Source organism: Leucoraja erinacea, chromosome 13 (genome assembly GCF_028641065.1).
Source record: "Leucoraja erinacea ecotype New England chromosome 13, Leri_hhj_1, whole genome shotgun sequence".
In the NCBI taxonomy this organism is placed as follows: Eukaryota; Metazoa; Chordata; class Chondrichthyes; order Rajiformes; family Rajidae; genus Leucoraja; species Leucoraja erinaceus.
Window position 1 is genome coordinate 53,188,940 of NC_073389.1, and position 19,944 is coordinate 53,208,883.

Consider the following 19,944-nt stretch of genomic DNA (forward strand, 5'->3'; position numbering starts at 1 on the left):
CTGGTCAGTGCGGACTCGGTGGGCCGAAAGGCCTGTTTCCGTGCTGTCTCTAGAGTATAATAAACTGGAACGATCAGTAAGTAACGATCTGCATCTTTCATATCAGTTAATTTCTCCGACACCATGATTCCATTTCTCCTCTCAGCCTGTGGGAAGGTGTTGGCGCGGCCGAAAGATGCGGCGAGAATCGTTGGCGGTCACGACGCGGTGGACGGCACTTGGCCGTGGATTGTGTCCCTCCACTTCATCGGACATCACATCTGTGGATCCACGCTGATCAGCAAGCAGTGGCTCGTATCTGCGGCCCACTGCGTATACGGGTAACCACATACAGCACGGAAACAGGCCCTTCGGCCCATCGAGTCCACGCCGACCTTTATCCTATATCTGTACACTGTGGGCAGCTTGATTGTAATCATGTGTAGATTTAGTTTTAGTTTTGGGGATGCAGCGCGGAAAAGGGCCGGCCCACCGAGTCCGCACTGACCAGCGATTCCCGTAAACTGGCACCATCCTTCATAGCAAAAGGATTTGAGTATAGGAGCAGGGAGGTTCTACTGCAGTTGTACAGGGTCTTGGTGAGACCACACCTTGTTGTCCCTTCAGCTCTCTTGTCTATCTACTGTAATTTCTCCTCACTTTTGGAATTCTGAAGTATGCTAAATGTCTCTCACGCTTATCCCGACTTCCATAATTGTTTACAGCGCAAACATTGACAATTTCAGTGGGTTTTAACGGGCCCGCTACGCTGGAAACAATGGTAAATGCCTACCTGCAGTACATCGCGTGTAATCCATTTGGAGTAGCATAGCAACATTATCTGAATGGTGGCCGATTAGGAAAGGAGGAGATGCAGCGAGACCTGGGTGTCATGGTACACCAGTCATTAAAAGTAGGCATGCAGGTGCAGCAGGCAGTGAAGAAGGCGAATGGTTTGTTAGCATTCATAGCAAAAGGATTTGAGTATAGGAGCAGGGAGGTTCTACTGCAGTTGTACAGGGTCTTGGTGAGACCACATCTGGAGTATTGCATACAGTTTTGGTTTCCTAATCTGGGGAAAGACATTCTTGCCATAGAGGGAGTACAGAGAAGGTTCACCAGAATGATTCCTGGGATGTCAGGACTTTCATATGAAGAAAGACTGGATAGACTTGGTTTATACTCTCTAGAATTTAGTAGATTGAGGGGGGATCTTATAGAAACTTACAAAATTCTTAAGGGGTTGGACAGGCTAGATGCAGGAAGATTGTTCCCGATGTTGGGGAAGTCCAGAACAAGGGGTCACACAGTTTAAGGATAAGGGGGGAAGCCTTTTAGGACTGACATGAGAAAAACATTTTTCACACAGAGAGTGGTGAATCTGTGGAATTCTCTGCCACAGAAGGTAGTTGAGGCCAGTTCATTGGCTATATTTAAGAGGGAGTTAGATGTGGCCCTTGTGGCTAAAGGTATCAGGGGGTATGGAGAGAAGGCAGGTACAGGATACTGAGTTGGATGATCAGCCATGATCATATTGAATGGTGGTGCAGACTCGAAGGACCGAATGGCCTACTCCTGCACCTATTGTCTATGTTTCTATGTTTCTATGTTATTGGGGACAATTTCTACAGAAGCTAATTAACCAACGTACCTCCACGTCTCTGGAATGTGGGAGGAAACCGAAGCATCTGATGAAAATTCGCGCGGTGACGGATAGAACGTGCAAACTCTGCACGGACAGCACCCATAGTCGAAGTGCGTACAGAGTTACAGTGAAAACATTTAGAATTTTGTGCTATCTGGTCATATCGTACAATACAAAAGTGACCTGGGTAGTGCAGAGAACAAAATGCATCATTTAGGGCAGTCACGGTGGCCCAGCGGTAGAGTTGCTGCTTTACAGCGAAGGTAGCACCGGAGACCCGGGTTCAATCCCAAGATAGATTACAAGATAGATTTTAATTGTCACATGTGCCAGATGGCACAGTGAAATGAATTCCCATACAGCCATACAAAAAAAATAAACAGGACTCAACACACTATAGAATTTAACACAAAACATCCCCACACAGCAGAATCAAAGTTTCCCACTGTGTGGGAAGGCACCAAAGTCAGTCTTCTTCCTCCACTGTTCCCCGTGGTCAGGGTCTCCCCAAGCCCTCTGCAGTTGCAGCTACGGGCGGCCCGATGACCAGGACCGCTCGCCGGGATGATACAAGTCCGACGTCGGGGCTGCAGGACGTCCTCAGCGGCGTGGACACAGAGTCGGCCCCCTCCTACCGGAGTCGGCGGCTTCCAATGTCCGTAGGCCGCGCCGGGTGGAGACTGCTGCTGGAGACCGTCTACAAGGCGCCCCAGGACTCCACGATGCCATTCAGCGCCGCCCGCGTTGGAAGCTCTCCGCACCAGAGCTTCACGATGTTGGAGCAACGGCTCAATGCTCCGGAGGTCCAAACGGCGACCCAGGCAGGCATCGCCCGCTCCGCGGTGACTCCAGCGCTGCGCCGCCGCTGTAGCAGCCCTGGTCCGGTTTCCCCCTTACCCTGCCCCCCCTCCCCCACATAGAAAAGTAAAAGTTTCCCCCTAAAACAGACTTTAGACTAACTAAAAATAATTTAAAAAAAGATAGAAATGACATACAGGCTGTAGGTAGAGGCTGCTGCCAGTGCAGTGCCCCTAGTGGACTGCGGGTGCTGTCTGTACGGAGTTTGTATGTTCTCCCCGTGACCTGCGTGGGTTTTCTCCAGGTGCTCCGGGTTTCCTCTCGCACTCACTCCAAAGAATATTGTCGCTAGTGGGTGTTGGATCGTGTTAATGTGCGGGGATTGCTGGTCGGCGCGGACCCGATGTTTCTGCGCTGTATCTCTAAACTAAACTACACTAAATATAGTGTTACAGAAACAGAGAAAGTGCAGACATGGACACACTTCATAGGAGATAGGAGCTGAATTAAGCCATTCGGCCCATAGAGTTTGCTCGGCCATTCGATCATGGCTGATCTATTTTTCCCTCTCAACCCCCCCCCCCCCCCCATTCTGCTTTCTCCCTATAACCCCTCACACCCTTAGTAATCAAATTAATGATTAATAACTTTGCAGTTGACATCAAGTCTACTCTGCCATTCAATCATGGCTGATCTATCTTTCCCCTACAAACCCCATTCTCCTGCTTTCTCCCCATAACCCTTGACAATAGACAATGGGGTGCAGGAGTAAATAGGTGCCGGATACTGCAAGGTAGAGCCAGCAAAGATAGTCTGAGGGTCACCAATGAGGTAGATAGTAGTTCAGGACAGCTCTCTAGTGTCTACCTCATAGGTGATCCTCGGGCTATAAGGTCATAAGTGATAGGAGTTGTATTCGGCCATTCGGCCCATCAAGTCTACACCGCCATTCAATCATGGCTGACCTATCTCTCCCTCCTAACCCCATTCTCCTGCCTTCTCTTTGATCGGACTTTACCTTGCGTTAAACGTTGTTCCCTTATGGGGGCTGTCCCACTGTACGAGTTCATTCAAGAGTTCTCCAGAGTTTCCCCTGATTCGAACTCGGAGAATTACGGTAATCATCGGTACTGGGGGCTCTCGTGGACATTTTTCAACAGGTTGAAAAATCTTCACCAGTCTTACCGAGCTCACCCGAGTACCTGCTGTTAGCGTTGCGAGCCGCTAAGAGACGTCCCGAGCTCCGACGTACCCGCTACGTACATTCTACGTGCTTACCACGAGTTTTTGGGGTTTTTTTAACTCGGGAGAGCTCTTGAATGAACTCGTACAGTGGGACAGGGCCATTATCGTGTTGGAACAGGTAAGGTGACTGGAGATTTCTGATTGTCTTCCAGGAGGAATCAGGTGCTGTCACGCTGGGAGGCGGTGCTGGGTCTACACGCACAAGGGAACCTCACCTCTCCCCAGACCCAAGTCCTTGCGATCGATCGCATCCTGATAAACCCACAGTACAACCGGAGAACCAAGGACGGGGACATTGCCTTGTTGCGTTTGGAGTCAGCAGTGCAGTACACAGGTAATGTTCATCAGATCACAAGACATAGGAGCAGAATTAGGCCATTCAGCCCATCGAGTCTGCTGTGCCAATCTGTCATGGCTGATCTGTTTTTTACCTCTGATTGAAACATATAAGATTGCTAGAATAAGTGGGACCCATTGGGTCCCAGCATCACACGGGAGGGCTGGTCCCCCAACGCAATATTCCACCTCTTACCACCTCTTACCACTTACCACAAGGCCGCTAAAGACAGCGAGTCGTGACCTCTCCCTCCTCCATCTTGCAGAGACTGAGCCATGCCCACACTTCAGGGTTTTATAGTCCCTCCCCCTCTCACCAGAAGGGGCGCACCCTTCATGGTGTGATTGACAGGAAAGAGAATCTCAACATTTTTTACACACTAATAACTCTTTTATTTTTAATCGATGGGAAAAATCCTCTTGTCCTGCTCATCAGAGGGGGACTCTGAGTAAGATGGTTGAAAATCACAGCCAAAAGTGGTAGTGTTTTTTCTAAAATCAATATACCGAACAACAGGAAATGGTCAAGATCAGACTTTTAGTAATATAGATTAAGTGTTTGGACACGCTAGAGGCAGGATACGTATTCCCGATGTTGGCGGAGTCCAGAACCAGGGGCCACAGTTTAAAAATAAGGGGTAAGCCATTTAGAATGATGAGGAAAAGCTTTTTCACCCAGAGAGTTGTGTGTCTGTGGAATCTCTGCCTCGGGAGACAGTGGAGGCCAATTCTCTGGATACTTTCAGGATAGGGCTCTTAAAGATAGCGGAGTCAGGGGATATGGGGAGAAGGCAGGAGCGGGGTACTGATTGGGGATAATCAGCCATGATCACATTGAATGGCGGTGCTGGCTCGAAGGGCCAAATGGCCTACTCCTGCACCTATTGTCTATGTCCACCTTAAAAATACCTAATGGCATCCTCCACAGCCGTCTGTGGCAATGAAGTCCACAGATTCACCACCATTGCATTCAAACCACTCCTCCCCATGTTGTTGGCACAGTGCCACAGCAGTGGAGTTACTGGAGCTGTAGCGCCAGGGACCCTGATTCGGTCCGGACCTCGGGTGCTGTCTGTGTGGAGTTTGCACGTTCTCCCTGTGACCACGTGGGTTTGCTCCGGTTTCCTCCCCCGTCCCAAAGACGTGCGAGGTTTGCAGGTTAATCGGCCCTCTGCAAATTCAGCTCCACCAAGCAGTGGGATATCGCGCATGAACAGGTTGGCATGGACTCGGCTGGGCAGAAGGGCCTGTTTCCATACTGTATCTCTAAGCTAAACTAAACTAAACTAAACAATACCTGATTAAAAATTACTCACGGGCTGGAAGGGTGTCAGGGGTTACGGGGAGACGGCAGGAGAATGGGGCTAGGAGGGAGACGTCCATGATTGAATGGCGGAGTAAACATGATGGGCCGAATGGCCTAATTCTGCTTATTTTTTAGTTTAGTTTGGAGATACAGTCCCTTTGGCCCACCGAGTCCACACTGACCAGCGATCCCCACACATTAATACAAGCCTACACACACTAGGGACAATTTACACTTGTACCAAGTATACAAACTCAAGCTAATTAATCTACAAACCTGTACGTCTTTGTGGGAGTGTGGGAGGAAACCGAAGATCTCAGAGAAAAACTCACGCGGTCACGGGGAGAACGTACAAACTCCGTACAGACAGCGCCCGTAGTCGGGATCGAACCCGGGTCTCTTGTAAGGCAGCAACTCTACCTGCTGCGCCACCGTGCTCTCATAACTATGAACTTATGAACTTCTGAGCAACATTGAAACATAGAAAATAAGTGCAGGAGTTGGCCTCTCGGCCCCGCGGACCAGAACCACCATTCAATATGATCACGGCTGATCATCCAAATTCAGTACCCCGTTCCTGCTTTCTCCCCATATCCCTTGATTCCGTTAGCCCTAAGAGCTGAATCTAACTCTCTCTTGGAAACTTACAATGGCCTTATTCTACTCCTCGAAATAATGAACTTATTGTGGACATATGAACCACCGTTCACCCCAGTTACAGAAGCAGCACGGTCAATGGTTGCTAATACGGGCGGCGCTGACGTTAACATCGCGGAGTCCTGGTGATCCCTTTGCCGAGGGCCGCCAGTGTTGGAGCTCCACCCAGCTCGGCCTGTGGACTTTGTAAGCCACGGTCTCCGGTAGGAACCGGCTGATTCGGAACTCCAAGCCGCTGAGAGTGCTCTTCTGTCCCGACGTCGGTGCTCCGATCGTCCCGGCGAGGGGGCCTGAACATCGGGCCGTCAGTAGCAGAGACACAGTCTTAGAAAAAAGGGGAGGTCATTTAAAACTGAGGTGAGAAAAAACCTTTTCACCCAGAGAGTTGTGAATTTGTGGAATTCCCTGTCACAGAGGGCAGTGGAGGCCAAGTCCCTGGATGGATTTAAGAGAGAGTTAGATAGAGCTCTAGGGGCTAGTGGAGTCATGGGGAGAAGGCAGGCACGGGTTATTGATTGGGGACGATCAGCCATGATCACAATGAATGGTAGTGCTGACTCGAAGGGCCGAATGGCCTCCTCCTGCACCTAGTTTCAATGCTAACTTAATATTACTTCTTCATTACAGATTACATCCAGCCCGCCTGCCTGCCAGACAGCAAGCAACATTTCTCAGTGGGAACGAGATGCTCCATCGCTGGCTGGGGAGCAATGAGCGAAGGGGGTAAGTTGGTGGACAGACACAAAATGCCAGGGGCTGTGACCTCTCTGGTCCTAGACTCTCCCACCAGTGGAAACATCCTTTCCGCATCCACTCTCTCTAAGCCTTTCATTATTCTGTAAGTTTTTGTAGATTTCGGTAAATTTACAAATTTTACCAAAGCCAATGAATTGACAAACTTGCACGTCTTTAGAGTGTGGGATGAAACCGGAGCTCCTGGTGAAAACCCACTCTGGTCAACGGAGAGAACTTGCAGACAAGCGCCCGTAGTCAGGATCGATAGGGGATGATCAGCCATGATCACATTGAATGGCGGTGCTGGCTCGAAGGGCCGAATGGCCTACTCCTGCACCTATTGTCTGTCTAGGCAGTGAAAAAAGCGAATGGTATGTTAGCTTTCATAGCAAAAGGATTTGAGTATAGGAGCAGGGAGGTTCTACTGCAGTTGTACAGGGTCTTGGTGAGACCACACCTGGAGTATTGCGTACAGTTTTGGTCTCCAAATCTGAGGAAGGACATTATTGCCATAGAGGGAGTGCAGAGAAGGTTCACCAGACTGATTCCTGGGATGTCAGGACTGTCTTATGAAGAAAGACTGGATAGACTTGGTTTATACTCTCTAGAATTTAGGAGATTGAGAGGGGATCTTATAGAAACTTACAAAATTCTTAAGGGGTTGGACAGGCTAGATGCAGGAAGATTGCTCCTGATTTTGGGGAAGTCCAGGACAAGGGGTCACAGCTTAAGGATAAGGGGGAAATCCTTTAAAACCGAGATGAGAAGAACTTTTTTCACACAGAGAGTGGTGAATCTCTGGAACTCTCTGCCGCAGAGGGTAGTCGAGGCCAGTTCATTGGCTATATTTAAGAGGGAGTTAGATGTGGCCCTTGTGGCTAAGGGGATCAGAGGGTATGGAGAGAAGGCAGGTACGGGATACGGAGTTGGATGATCAGCCATGATCATATTGAATGGCGGTGCAGGCTCGAAGGGCCGAATGGCCTACTCCTGCACCTAATTTCTATGTTTCTATGTCTATTGCCATCAAAGGGTTAACCGTATCCACATTTGGGCGTGCTAATCCTCCAGGAATAGATTCTTCGTGAATTATTTAATGCCTGTCTCGTCGCCACCATCTAAGACATCGCTGCAACTATTTACAATCTGGAAGGAATGGCAACTTAAAGCAAGCAGCAGAGCAAATAAAGATGAGAACATGTTCAACTGAAAGGGACATTAGGAAGTAATGGCCATGGCAGATGGGTATCAAATACAGTTTAGTGTAAACTAATAAGAAGTGATCGGTATTAGAATGAAGAAAAGATCAAGAAATAAATTGAAAAGACAAGGGAAGTAAGCACTCGAAGTCATTAAGCAGGTTAGATTACCTCATTCATCCCTATTATTCCGTAAAGCATCCTGGCTATGGGTTTATATATCTATATCACAAGTCAACATCAATATAAACACAAATATCCCATCCAGAAGTCTTTTCAGCATCTGCAGTTCCTTGTAGCCCGAGAGTAGGCTTTCTAGAAAGACTGGATAGACTCGGCTTGCACTCGCTAGAATTTAGAAGATTGAGGGGGGATCTTGTAGAAACTTACAAAATTCTTAAGGGGTTGGACAGGCTAGATGCAGGAAGATTGTTCCCGATGTTGGGGAAGTGCAGAACAAGGGGTCACACAGTTTAAGGATAAGGGGGAAATCTTTTAGGACCGAGATAAGAAAAACATTTTTCACACAGAGAGTGGTGAATCTCTGGAATTCTCTGCCACAGAAGGTAGTTGAGGCCAGTTCATTGGCTATATTTAAAAGGCAGTTAGATGTGGCCCTTGTGGCTAAAGGGATCAGGGGGTATGGATGGAAGGTGGGTACAGGATACAGAGTTGGTTGATCAGCCATGATCATATTGAATGGCGGTGCGGGCTCGAAGGGCCGAATGGCCTACTCCTGCACCTATTGTCTATGTTTCTATGGTGCTTCTGTATGAGTTTGTCAGAATAGTTTGAGCTGTTCCTCATGAGGTCATAAGGGATAGGTATAGAATTAGGCCATTCGGCCCATCCAGTCTACTCCGCCATTCAATCATGGCTGACCTATCTCTCCCTCCTAACTCCATTCTCCTGCCTTCTCCCCCTAACCCCTGACACCCGTACTAATCAAGAACCTATCTATCTCTGCCTTTAAAATATCCACTGACTTGGCCTCCACAGCCGTCTGTGGCAATGAGTTCCACAGATTCACCACCCTCCGACTAAAGAGATTTCTCCCCATTTCCTTCCTAAAAGAACATCCTTTAGCGGTGCAGAGACAACAACCAGTTTATTTGAACAGAATTTTATTACGAAATTGCTTTATGGTCAAACAGGTCTACACACATGGGATTGTCCACCACGATGGTCAGTCGATCAAATGCCGCGTGAAAGCGAAACCGCGCGAAAACCACAGCCCCTCCCGAGTCACATGACCGCGGCTTCCGAACGACGGCTTTGATATCTACGTGCACCAGCAGGCTCCGCTACAGTCCTTTAATTCTGAGGCTGTGACCTCTAGTCCTAGACTCTCCCACTAATGGAAACATCCTCTCCCCATCCACTCTGTCCAAGTCTTTCACTATTCTGTACGTTTCAATGAGCCCCCCCCCCGCCCCATTCTTCTAAACTCCAGCGAGTACAGGCCCAGTGCCGACAAACGCTCATCATAGGTCAACCCACTCATTCCTGGGATAATTCTTCCAAACTACAGGTATACTACAACTACATTTTGTTCCTAGCCAAATGCATTCCTTGATTACATAGTAACATGGAAAATAGGTGGAGGAATGTGGTCTCCAAATCTGAGGAAGGACATTATTGCCATAGAGGGAGTGCAGAGACGGTTCACCAGGCTGATTCCTGGGATGTCAGGACTGTCTTATGAAGAAAGACTGGATAGACTTGGTTTATACTCTCTAGAATTTAGGAGATTGAGAGGGGATCTTATAGAAACTTACAAAATTCTTAAGGGGTTGGACAGGCTAGATGCAGGAAGATTGTTCCCGATGTTAGGGAAGTCCAGGACAAGGGGTCACAGCTTAAGGATAAGGGGGAAATCCTTTAAAACCGAGATGAGAAGAACTTTATTCACACAGAGAGTGGTGAATCTCTGGAACTCTCTGCCACAGAGGGTAGTTGAGGCCAGTTCATTGGCTATATTTAAGAGGGAGTTAGATGTGGCCCTTGTGGCTAAGGGGATCAGGGGGTATGGAGAGAGGGCAGGTACGGGATACTGAGTTGGATGATCAGCCATGATCATATTGAATGGCGGTGCAGGCTCGAAGGGCCGAATGGCCTACTCCTGCACCTAATTTCTATGTTTCTAATAGGCTATTCGGCCCCTCGAGCCTGCACCGCCATTCAACATGATCATGGCTGATCATCCAGATTCTAGGCGTCTTTCCCTTCTCCATCATTGCAGGTCCACCTCCGAGTGTTCTTCAGGAGGCTGAGGTTCCTCTCATTGCTGCTCAGAAGTGCCAGGCGCTGCTGCCAGAGTACAACATCACACAGAACATGGTGTGTGCAGGTTATGAGGAAGGAGGAACAGATACCTGCCAGGTAAACCCACTCCCCTGGTTCCCCAACCAACATGGCTCTTACAATAGGTGACACACAATAGGAGTTGGCGTTTGGGCTGGAGTTTTTTTTTTTTTTTTTTTTTACATTTGGGCTGGAGTTGGCGCTTCTTCTCCGCACTGGCTGTGGGCCCCGGACGTCTCCGACCAGCCCCCGGAGGCACGGGTCTGTGTGAGCGCTCTCCCCTGCCTCCCGCTCGCACCTCTCTCTCGCTGTTACACCCCGCTACCTGGTACTTTGGGGGGAGGGGATGAGAGTTTTACGTAATTTATGAAGAAAGAATTTATACACAGTTCCTTCAGCCAGCACTTCATTTGCTTTTACTTTATGGTGAATGACCTTTGACAGATCCCCATGATTCCTTGCGTTTTTCGGAATACCGAACTCGCTTATTGAGGGGATATGGACCACGTGCAGGAAGTTTAGTTGAGTTTAGAAATGCAACAGTCACTTAGGCCCACCCAGTCCCAGCCGACCAGCGATCACCCGTACACCTGTTCTATCCTACACACACTAGGGACAATTTACAGAACCCAATGAACCGACAAGCCTGCACGTCTTTGGAGTGTGGGGGGAAACCGGATCACCCGGAGAAAACCCACGTGGTCACGGGGAGAATGTACAAACTCTGTACAGGCAGTACCCGCAGTCAGGATCGAACCCGGGTCGAAGGTAGCAAAGCTACTGCTGCCCTGATGAGTTGGATTGGAACTAATATGGTTGGAACTAATCAGGTTGGAACTAATAACTAAATCCTAGTGTGGATCGATATACCACGGTGGCACAGCGGTAGAGTTGCTGCCTCACAGCGCCGGAGACCCGGGTTTGATCCTGACCACGGGTGCTGTCTGTACGGAGTTTGTACGTTCTTCCCTGTGACCTGCGTGGGTTTTCTCCAAGATCTTCAGTTTCCTCCCACACTCCAAAGGCGTACAAGCTTATAGGTTAATTGGCTTGGCATAAATCAAAAATTTCCCTAGTGTGTGTGGGATAGTGTTAGTGTGCGGGGATCGCTGGTCGGCGCGGACCCGGTGGGCCGAAGGGCCTGTTTCTGCGCTGTATCTCCAAACTAAAAATACGGGGCCCAATTTTGGCGAGGCAATTGGTAAAGGCAAGTCTCTTTATTTCATTTAGGGTGATTCGGGAGGGCCACTCGTCTGCAAGCAAGATGATCAACGGTTCCTGGCTGGAGTGACCTCTTTTGGCCGCGGTTGTGCGCGACCACACAGTCCAGGTGTCTACGCCCATGTCACCGCATTCATCGACTGGATACAGGAGGCCCTCAGCCAAGGCCCATCTTTAAAGATGGCCGCCGGGACTCAGCGCTGACCTGTTTTGCTTCCATCGGCCACTTCTGTGCTCTTTTACCCCAATACCTGAAGCTCTCAAAACATTGTCAAAACAGCAGCAAAGGGAGTTCTGCATAACTTTAGTTTAGTTTAGTGATACCCTGCGGAAAAATCATCCTTGAGTCACACAGTGCAGAATGCCCCATCTAAGAAGGGTCTCGACACGAAACGTCACCCATTCCTTCTCTCCAGAGATGCTGCCTCACCCGCTGAATTACTCCAGCATTTTGTGTCTCCCCCCCCATCCACACTAGTTTAGTATAGTTTCAATTTAATTTAGTTTAGAGATACAGCGCGGAAACAGGCCCTTCGGCCCACCGAGTCCCCACCCACCAGCCTTCCCCGCACAGTAACGCAACCCTACACTCAAGTTTACATATTTTTAAATGCGCTGAACAGCTCTCGTTCCCCACTCCCGACTCTCAGTCTGAAGAAGGGTCTCGACCCGAGGCGTCACCCATTTCTTCTCTCCAGAGATGCTGCCAGACCCGCTGAGTTACTCCACCATTCTGTGTCGATCTTCACTAAAAGTGAGAGGTGAACTTTCTCACTTTTGGACGTGGTGATTATTTCCAAAAGGACCTTTCCTTTCAAGAAACGCCGTTCAATCTGAATCGATTAATGATATCGTTTATTCGTTAAAAATTGTGTTTTTTGCAAATTGCTGTTCAAGGGAGCATGCAGAAAAGGGAACAAAAAATAAACTGCTGAAAGAAATCAGCGATCCATCCCACTCCAGGCTCTCTGTCATTGTCCTTTAGTTGAGTTTAGTGTAGAGATACACCGCAGAAACAGGCCCTTCGGCCCACCGGGGCCGCGCCGACCAGCGATCCCCGCACACTAATACTATCCTACACCCACTAAGGACAATTTTTACATTTACACCAAGCCAATTAAACTACAAACCTGCACGTCTTTGGAGTGTGGGAGGAAACCGAAGATCTCGGAGAAAACCCACGCAGTCACGGGGAGTACAAACTCCGTCACAGCACCTATGGTCGGGAGAACCTGGGTCTCCAGTACAAAGGCTCAACTCTACCGTACACCTCTACACTGCACCCTCTTGGGTTTCTCCGCCTGGGTTTCAACAACTAGTCAGAGATTGAACCTGGTCTCCAGTGCGCAGAAGGTGCATGATAGCTTTAAAATGTGAAGGGATAGACAGAGTTGATGTGGACAAGCTCCCTTTGAGAATAGGGAAGATTCAAACAAGCTGACTTCCACCGAAGTTTAGGGGTAATATGAGGGGGAACTCTTTACACTGTAATGAGCCCCAGTCCAGGTCTTAAGTTAAAGGCCAAAATTTGTTCAACCCGAACTTTTTTGATTTCTTTTAGTGAAACCTGTCTATGCTTTGGTAAACCTCTTTCTCCTCCGCGACTCCTAGTTCCTCATCACTTGGAATATTGAGTTGCCCACCTTGGGATTTGGGCCAAATGCGAGCAATTAAAACAGTTTTTATCCACGAGTAGTTGCTCTACTCAACAGCCAAAAATCTGTAGCCTCCCTTTGAACTGGTATTTTGTTGGTTCACATGCTTGATCAATGGTGTTTCATCACTAATGTTTTATTATTATTAATGTTTTGTGTTTTCTGAGTCATTCGTAACTGTCACTGTATGTCATGTTGTTACTTGTGGGCGGAGCATCAAGGCAAATTCCTTGTATGTGAATACTTGGCCAATAAACTTACTTACTTACTTAAATGGGACAAGCTTACAAAGAAACAAATAACTGCAGGTGCCGGTTGACACCAAAGGCAAATACAAAGTGCTGGAGCAACTCAGCGGGTCAGACAGCATCTCTGGAGAAAAAAAATGGGTGACGTTTCGGGGGTTGGGACCCTTCCTCAATCTGAAAAGTCGACAATCCTTATTCTCCAGAGATGCCCTTCCTCAATCTGAAAAGTCGACCATCCTTATTCTCCAGAGATGCCAATTCCTTCTCTCCATAGATGCTGCCTCACCCGCTGAGTTACTCCACCATTTTGAGTCTACCTTCGATTTTACCAGCATCTGCAGTTCTTTCTTAATCATTTAGATACGGCATCTTGGGCAGCATCGATATGTTGGGACAAAGGAACTACTTTGGTGCTGTACGACCCCATCTTAGATGATAGATAATACTTGCAGTAGGCCATTCGGCCTTTCAAGCCAGCACCGCCATTCAATGTGACCATGGCTGATCATCCCCAATCAGTACCCCGTTCCTGCCTTCTCCCCATATCCCCTGACTCCGCTACCTTTAAGAGCCCTATCTAGCTCTCTCTTGAAAGTATCCAGAGAACCGGCCTCCAACGCCCTCTGAGGCAGAGAATTCCACAGACTCACAACCCTCTGTGAGATAAAGTGTTTCCTCATCTCCATTCTAAATGACTTACCTCTTAATCTTAAACTGTGGCCCCTGGTTCTGGGCTCCCCCAACATCAGGAACATGTTTCCTGCCTCTAGCGTGTCCAAACCCTTAATAATCTGATATGTTTCAATAAGATCCCTTCTCATCCTTCTAAACTCCAGAGTATACAAGCCCAGCTGCTCCATTCTCTCAGCATATGACAGTCCCGCCATGTATTGGCAAATTTATATTGGCCTATATTTGACAATAGACAATAGGTGCAGGAGTAGGCCATGTTATCTTCCAAACAAGTCTGTGGTGATGAAGCTCCATGTTCTCACCACTTTCAAGTTAAGGGAGCTTCTAATCGGAACTTTATTCTTACCACCAGGTGGCGTTTCGATGGCAGCCTCGCCTACAGTCTGTCTCTCCTTTTTGTCTTTTTTTCTTATTTTTAGTGTGTTTTAAAAGTATGTTTTAATGTTCTCTGGTGTGTTTTATGTGGGGGGAGGGGGAAACATTTTTGAGATTGTTTTCCGGATCGTATCTCCGGTCGCTCTGCGGCCTAACATCGTGGAGCTGGTGGCCTCGCTCGTGACTGACTCTGAGCCCCTCCGCGGGGATGTGGACTTATCATCGGAGCCGATCCCTTGCCTGGTATCGACGCTCCTGCGTATTTTACCATCGAGGAGCTCGCAGTCTCGGGTTGAGACCGTAGACGTCGGGAAGCTCCAAAAGCCGCCCGTCGATCGAGCTGAGATTCCCCCTCGATGGAGGATGCCCCAACAAGGAGGCCCACCGCCGACTACGGGAGTAAAATCGTCTCGTCAACGGAAGATTCGAGGCCCCCCGACTGCTGGAGAACAAAGAAGGGAAGTGATTGAACTTTTTCCCGCCTTCCATCGCAGTGAGGAATGTGGAGGAGTCACTGTGGTGGATGTTTATGTTAAAATGTATGTTGTGTGTCCTGGTGCTTTTTATTAATATGACTGTATGGCAAATGAAATTCCTCGTATGTTGCAAAACATACTTGGCTCATAAAATATGATTATGAGTGACCTTTAAATATTCCCCAGTTGATCCATGTCCATAATTTCAAAACCTTTTATTGTCCAAAGACCTTGAGGTGCAGCACGGTGTCACAGCGATAGAGTTACTGAGGACAGAGGGTAGTGCATGGTGCCGGTAGAGTTGCTGCATCACAGCGCCAGAGTCCCGGGTTCGATCCTGACCACGGGTGTTGTCTGTATGGAGTTTGTACGTTCTCCACGTGACCTGCGTGGGTTTTCACCAGGTGCTCCGGTTTCCTCCCACACTCCAAAGACGTGCATGTTTGTCATACATTATACCTGGTGTGTGTAGGATAGTCGGGCCCTATCAGATGGGGGGTGGGAATTTGGCATGGGTCTCATGCCTGTCTGCATCAAAGGGATCTTGATTTGGGGGGGGGGGGGGGTTAAAATTGGGGGGCCTATGCTTGATCTTGGTTTGGGGGCCTGTAAAATGGAAATTGGCCTGGGCCTCAGTTCATCAAAATTGGCCTGAGGATAGTGTTAGTGTACGGGGATCGCTGGTCGGCGTGGACTCGATGGGCCGAAGGGCCTGACTCCGCGCTGTATCTCTAAACTAAACTAAACCTTAACTGGGTCACTCTCAGCTTTCACAAGGGACCCTAGTGCATTCAAGATTTCCTTACAGATATCACCTCACAGATCTTGTGGCCCCTTCTCACCAAGGTACACTTTTCCGTGCTGTTACCTACCAAATAAAAGTCCTCCTAAAATTCAAAGTGTGGTCCAAATCAGGTCAGATACAAGAGAGTTGGGTCTAGCTCTTGGGGCGAACGGAATCAAGGGATATGGGGAGAAAGCAGGAACGGGGTACTGATTTTGGGTGATCAGCCATGATCATATTGAATAGTGGTGCTGGCTAATAGGCCGAATGGCCTACATCTATTTTCTATGTTTCTAAGCTAAATATTACTTTTCCCTTTAGAGTCAAGATGCAAACCTAAGCGTCTGGTTTGTTTTATCTATGTCATAGAGTGATCCAGCGTGAAAACAGGCTCTATGGCCTAACCTGCCTATGCCAACTAACATGCCACATCTACAATAGTCCCACCTGCCCACGTTTGACCCATATCCCTCTAAACCTGTCCTATCCATGTACCTGTCCAAATGTTTCTTAAACGATGTGTTGGTACCTGCCTCAACTACCTCGTTCCATACATCCATCACCCTTTGTGTAAAAAAAGTTGCCCCTCGGGTTCCTATTAAATCTTTTCCCCCCTCACCTTAAACCTATGCCCTCTGGTTCTCGATTCCCCTACTCTGGGTAAAAGAATAGGGGAATTTTGCTAGCCCTTGCTGTCTCCTCCCCTTCCTTAACCCTCTAGCTGTCTCCTCCCACCCTCCTATCCGCCCGCCCTCGGGCCCCTCCTCCTCCCCCTTTCCCTCCTTCCCCCCCCCCCCCCCCCCCCCCCCCCATCAGTCTGAAGAAGGGTTTCGGCCCGAAACGTCGCCTATTTCCTTCGCTCCATAGATGCTGCTGCACCCGTTGAGTTTCTCCAGCAATTTTGTGTACCTTCTGGGTAAAAGACTCTGTGCGTCCATCCGATCTATTCCCCTCGTGATTTATTACAATGCAGCGGTGATGTTAGTGATTTGTAGTCTGAAGAATCCTGAAACTTCACCCATCCTTGCTCTCCAGAGATGGTGCCTGACTGACTGAGTTACTCCGGCATTTTGTGTAGTGAATCATTGGTATAAACCAGCATCTGCAGTTCCTACCTACGCAATGTTAGTGATGTTCTCTCGAGCCCCCTCTGCCAAGTATATAATTTTATCCATTTAATATTGGATCTCATCATTGTTCTCACCATCAGTTACCTGTGGCTGAATTAAATTTGCCAATTATATATTCACTCGGTACATTTATTAATGTCCTATTATAAAGTAGCCCAGTGCTCTCCTCTCAATTTGGCATCTGCACAAATTGGTTTTAATTACAAATAAGAATACCCTTTAAGAATAAGGGGCAGCCCATTTAGAACGGAGACGAGGAAACACTTTTTCACACAGAGAGTTGTGAGTCAGTGGAATTCTCTGCCTCAGAAGTGGAGTGGAGGCCAATTCTCTAGATGCTTTCAAGAGAGGATTAGATAGAGCTCTTAAAGATAGCGGAGTCATGAGATATGGGGTGAAGGCAGGAACGGGGTTCTGATTGGGGATGATCAGCCATGATCACATTGAATGGTGGTGCTGGCTCGAAGGGCCGAATGGCCTACTCCTGCACCTATTGTCTGTTTACAAAGTCTAAATTATTTAACAAATTGTTAACAGCCGTGGCCCCAGATCCATTCGACCCGACTTTGTGCACCGCCACCCGTCCGAATAAGGTCCTTCTCTCTAGTTTAGTTTAGAGATACAGCGCGGAAACAGGCCCTTCGGCCCACCGAGTCCACACCGACCAGCGATCCCCGCGCATTAACGCTATCCAACATGCACACTAGGGCCAATTTGAATGTATAACAAGCCAATTAACAGTGTTCGTCTTTGGAATGCGGGAGGAAACCGAAGATCTCGGAGAAAATCCACGCTGGTCATGGGGGGAACTCCGTGCAAACTCCGTACAGACAGCGTCCGTAGTCAGGATCGAACCCGGATTTCCGGCGCTGTAAAGCAGCAACTCTACCCGCTGCGTCACCACAGTCACTGCCTACCGATTTGAAGATAGCTTGCCATCCATTCTACACTAATGCCCCCGTCCCACTTAGGAAACCTGAACGGAAACCTCTGGAGACTTTGCGCCACACCCAAGGTTTCCGTGCGGTTCCCGGAGGTTTTTGTCAGTATCCCTACCTGCTTCCACTACCTGCAACCTCCGGCAACCACCTGCAACCTCCAGGAACCGCACTGAAACCTTGGGTGGGGCGCAAAGTCTCCAGAGGTTTCCGTTCAGGTTTCCTAAGTGGGACAGGGGCATTAAGCTACACATCCTGATTGTATTACTCAGGACAGAGGGCGGCACAGTGTGTGTGTGAAAAAGTGTTTCCTCGTCTCCGTTCTAAATGGCTTACCCATTATTATCAAACTGTGGCCCCTGGATCTGGACTCCCCCATGGCACTAGTTTGTGCAATCACTCGTGGGAGATTCTTTACCACAACTGTGCTATTCTGTGCTTTGTCATTTTTAACATCCCTTTGTTGCTAAAAACTTGCTCGCAAAGTGCTCGGAAATTAAAATAAGGCAAAGTCAGTCTTCTTGGAGGACTCTCCCCCAACATCGGGAAAGTTTTCTGCCCTCTAACGACTCCAAACCCTTAAAAATCTTATATGTCTCATTAAGATATCCCCTCATCCTTCTAAATTTCAGAGTATACAAGCCCAGCTGCTCCATTCTCTCAGCTTATGACAGTCCCGCCATCCCAGGAATTAACCTGGTGAGCCAACGCTGTACTCCCTCAATAGCAAGAATATCTTTCCTCAAATTAGGAGACCAAAATTGCACACAATACTCCAGGTGTGGTCTCACTAGAGCCATGGTCGTGAGGTCATAAGGGATAGGAGTATTATTAGGCCATTCGGCCCATCAAGTCTACTGTGCCATTCAATCATGGCCGATCTATCTCTCCCTCCTAACCTCATTCTCCTGCCTTCTCCTCATGGCCCCTGACACCCATACTAATCAATAATCTATCTATCTCTGCCTTGAAATATCCACTGACTTGGCCTCCACAGCCGTTTGTGGCAAAGAATTCCGCAGATTCACCACCCGACTAAAGAAATTTCTCCTCATCTCCTTCCTAAAAGAACGTCTTGTAATTCTGAGGCTGTGACCTCTAGTCCTAGACTCTCCCACCAGTGGAAACATCCTCTCCGCATCCACTCTATCCCAGCCTTTCACTATACTGTGCATTTCAATGAGGCTCCCCACCCCCTCATTCTTCTAAACTCCAGCGAGTACAGGCCCATTGCCGACAAACGCTCATCGTAGGTTAACCCACTCATTCCTGGGATCATTCTTGTAAACCTCCTCTGGACCCGCTCCAGAGCCAGCACATCCTTGCTCGGATATGGGGCCCACAATTGCTCACAATGTTTTCCCACGGGTTTGGAGGGTGATTTAATTATTTCAACAAAGACGAAGGCAATTTGGCATCTCCCAATTTCTACAGATTCACCATAGAAAACTGTACTGGGATGCATCGAAACTTGGTTTGACACTAGTTCTACCCAAGGCTGCATCCAAGTGTGGATGTATCCCAATCCATCGCACAGATCCGCTTGTGTAAGAAAGAACTGCAGATGCTGGTTTAAATCGAAGGTAGACACAGAATGCTGGAGTAACTCAGCGGGTGAGGCAGCATCTCTGGAGGGAAGGAATGGGCGACGTTTCGGGTCGAGACCCTTCTTCAGCACAGATCAGTTTCTCAGTTGCCTCCGCCACCCAACAACCCATCGGTTCCATCTACACTTCACGCTCCCTCGCTAAAGGGCCTGTCCCACTTTCACGACAATTCAAAACCTCTGCCGAATTTAAAGGGCCTAAAAAACAAAACAAGATCATGGTAATCTAGAACCAATGGGTGGACAAGGGATGGGGACTGGACACTGTGCCTTCCCTCATAATGGGAACCATTGTGGGGGGATGTTTTTATGTTTAAAATTCTTTATTATTGTTATGTTTCTTTATGTGCTGCAAAGTGGCAAGAAGCATTTCACTACACCTAGTTACAGAGATAGGTTGAATAAGTTAGGTCTTTATTCTCTGGAGCGCAGAAGGTTAAGGGGGGACTTGATAGAGGTCTTTAAAATGATGAGAGGGATAGACAGAGTTGATGTGGACAAGCTTTTCCCTTGAGAATAGGGAAGATTCAAACAAGAGGACATGACTTCAGAATTAAGGGACAGAAGTTTAGGGGTAATATGAGGGGGAACTTCTTTACGCAGAGAGTGGTGGC

At 48.2% G+C, this 19,944-nt stretch overlaps 1 protein-coding gene across 1 annotated transcript in view; it reads left to right on the plus strand.

Annotated features, from left to right (window-relative positions):
* tmprss15 (transmembrane serine protease 15) overlaps nucleotides 1-12,502 on the plus strand; it is a 53,289-nt gene extending 40,787 nt beyond the window's left edge. Inside the window, exons 17-21 of the mRNA XM_055644224.1 lie at nucleotides 146-320; nucleotides 3,820-4,001; nucleotides 6,594-6,689; nucleotides 10,143-10,282; nucleotides 11,435-12,502. Of these exons, the coding sequence (XP_055500199.1) occupies nucleotides 146-320; nucleotides 3,820-4,001; nucleotides 6,594-6,689; nucleotides 10,143-10,282; nucleotides 11,435-11,629 (788 nt within the window). The 3' untranslated portion in view covers nucleotides 11,630-12,502. The remainder of the gene's footprint in view (nucleotides 1-145; nucleotides 321-3,819; nucleotides 4,002-6,593; nucleotides 6,690-10,142; nucleotides 10,283-11,434) is intronic.
* Nucleotides 12,503-19,944: the final 7,442 nt, after the last annotated feature.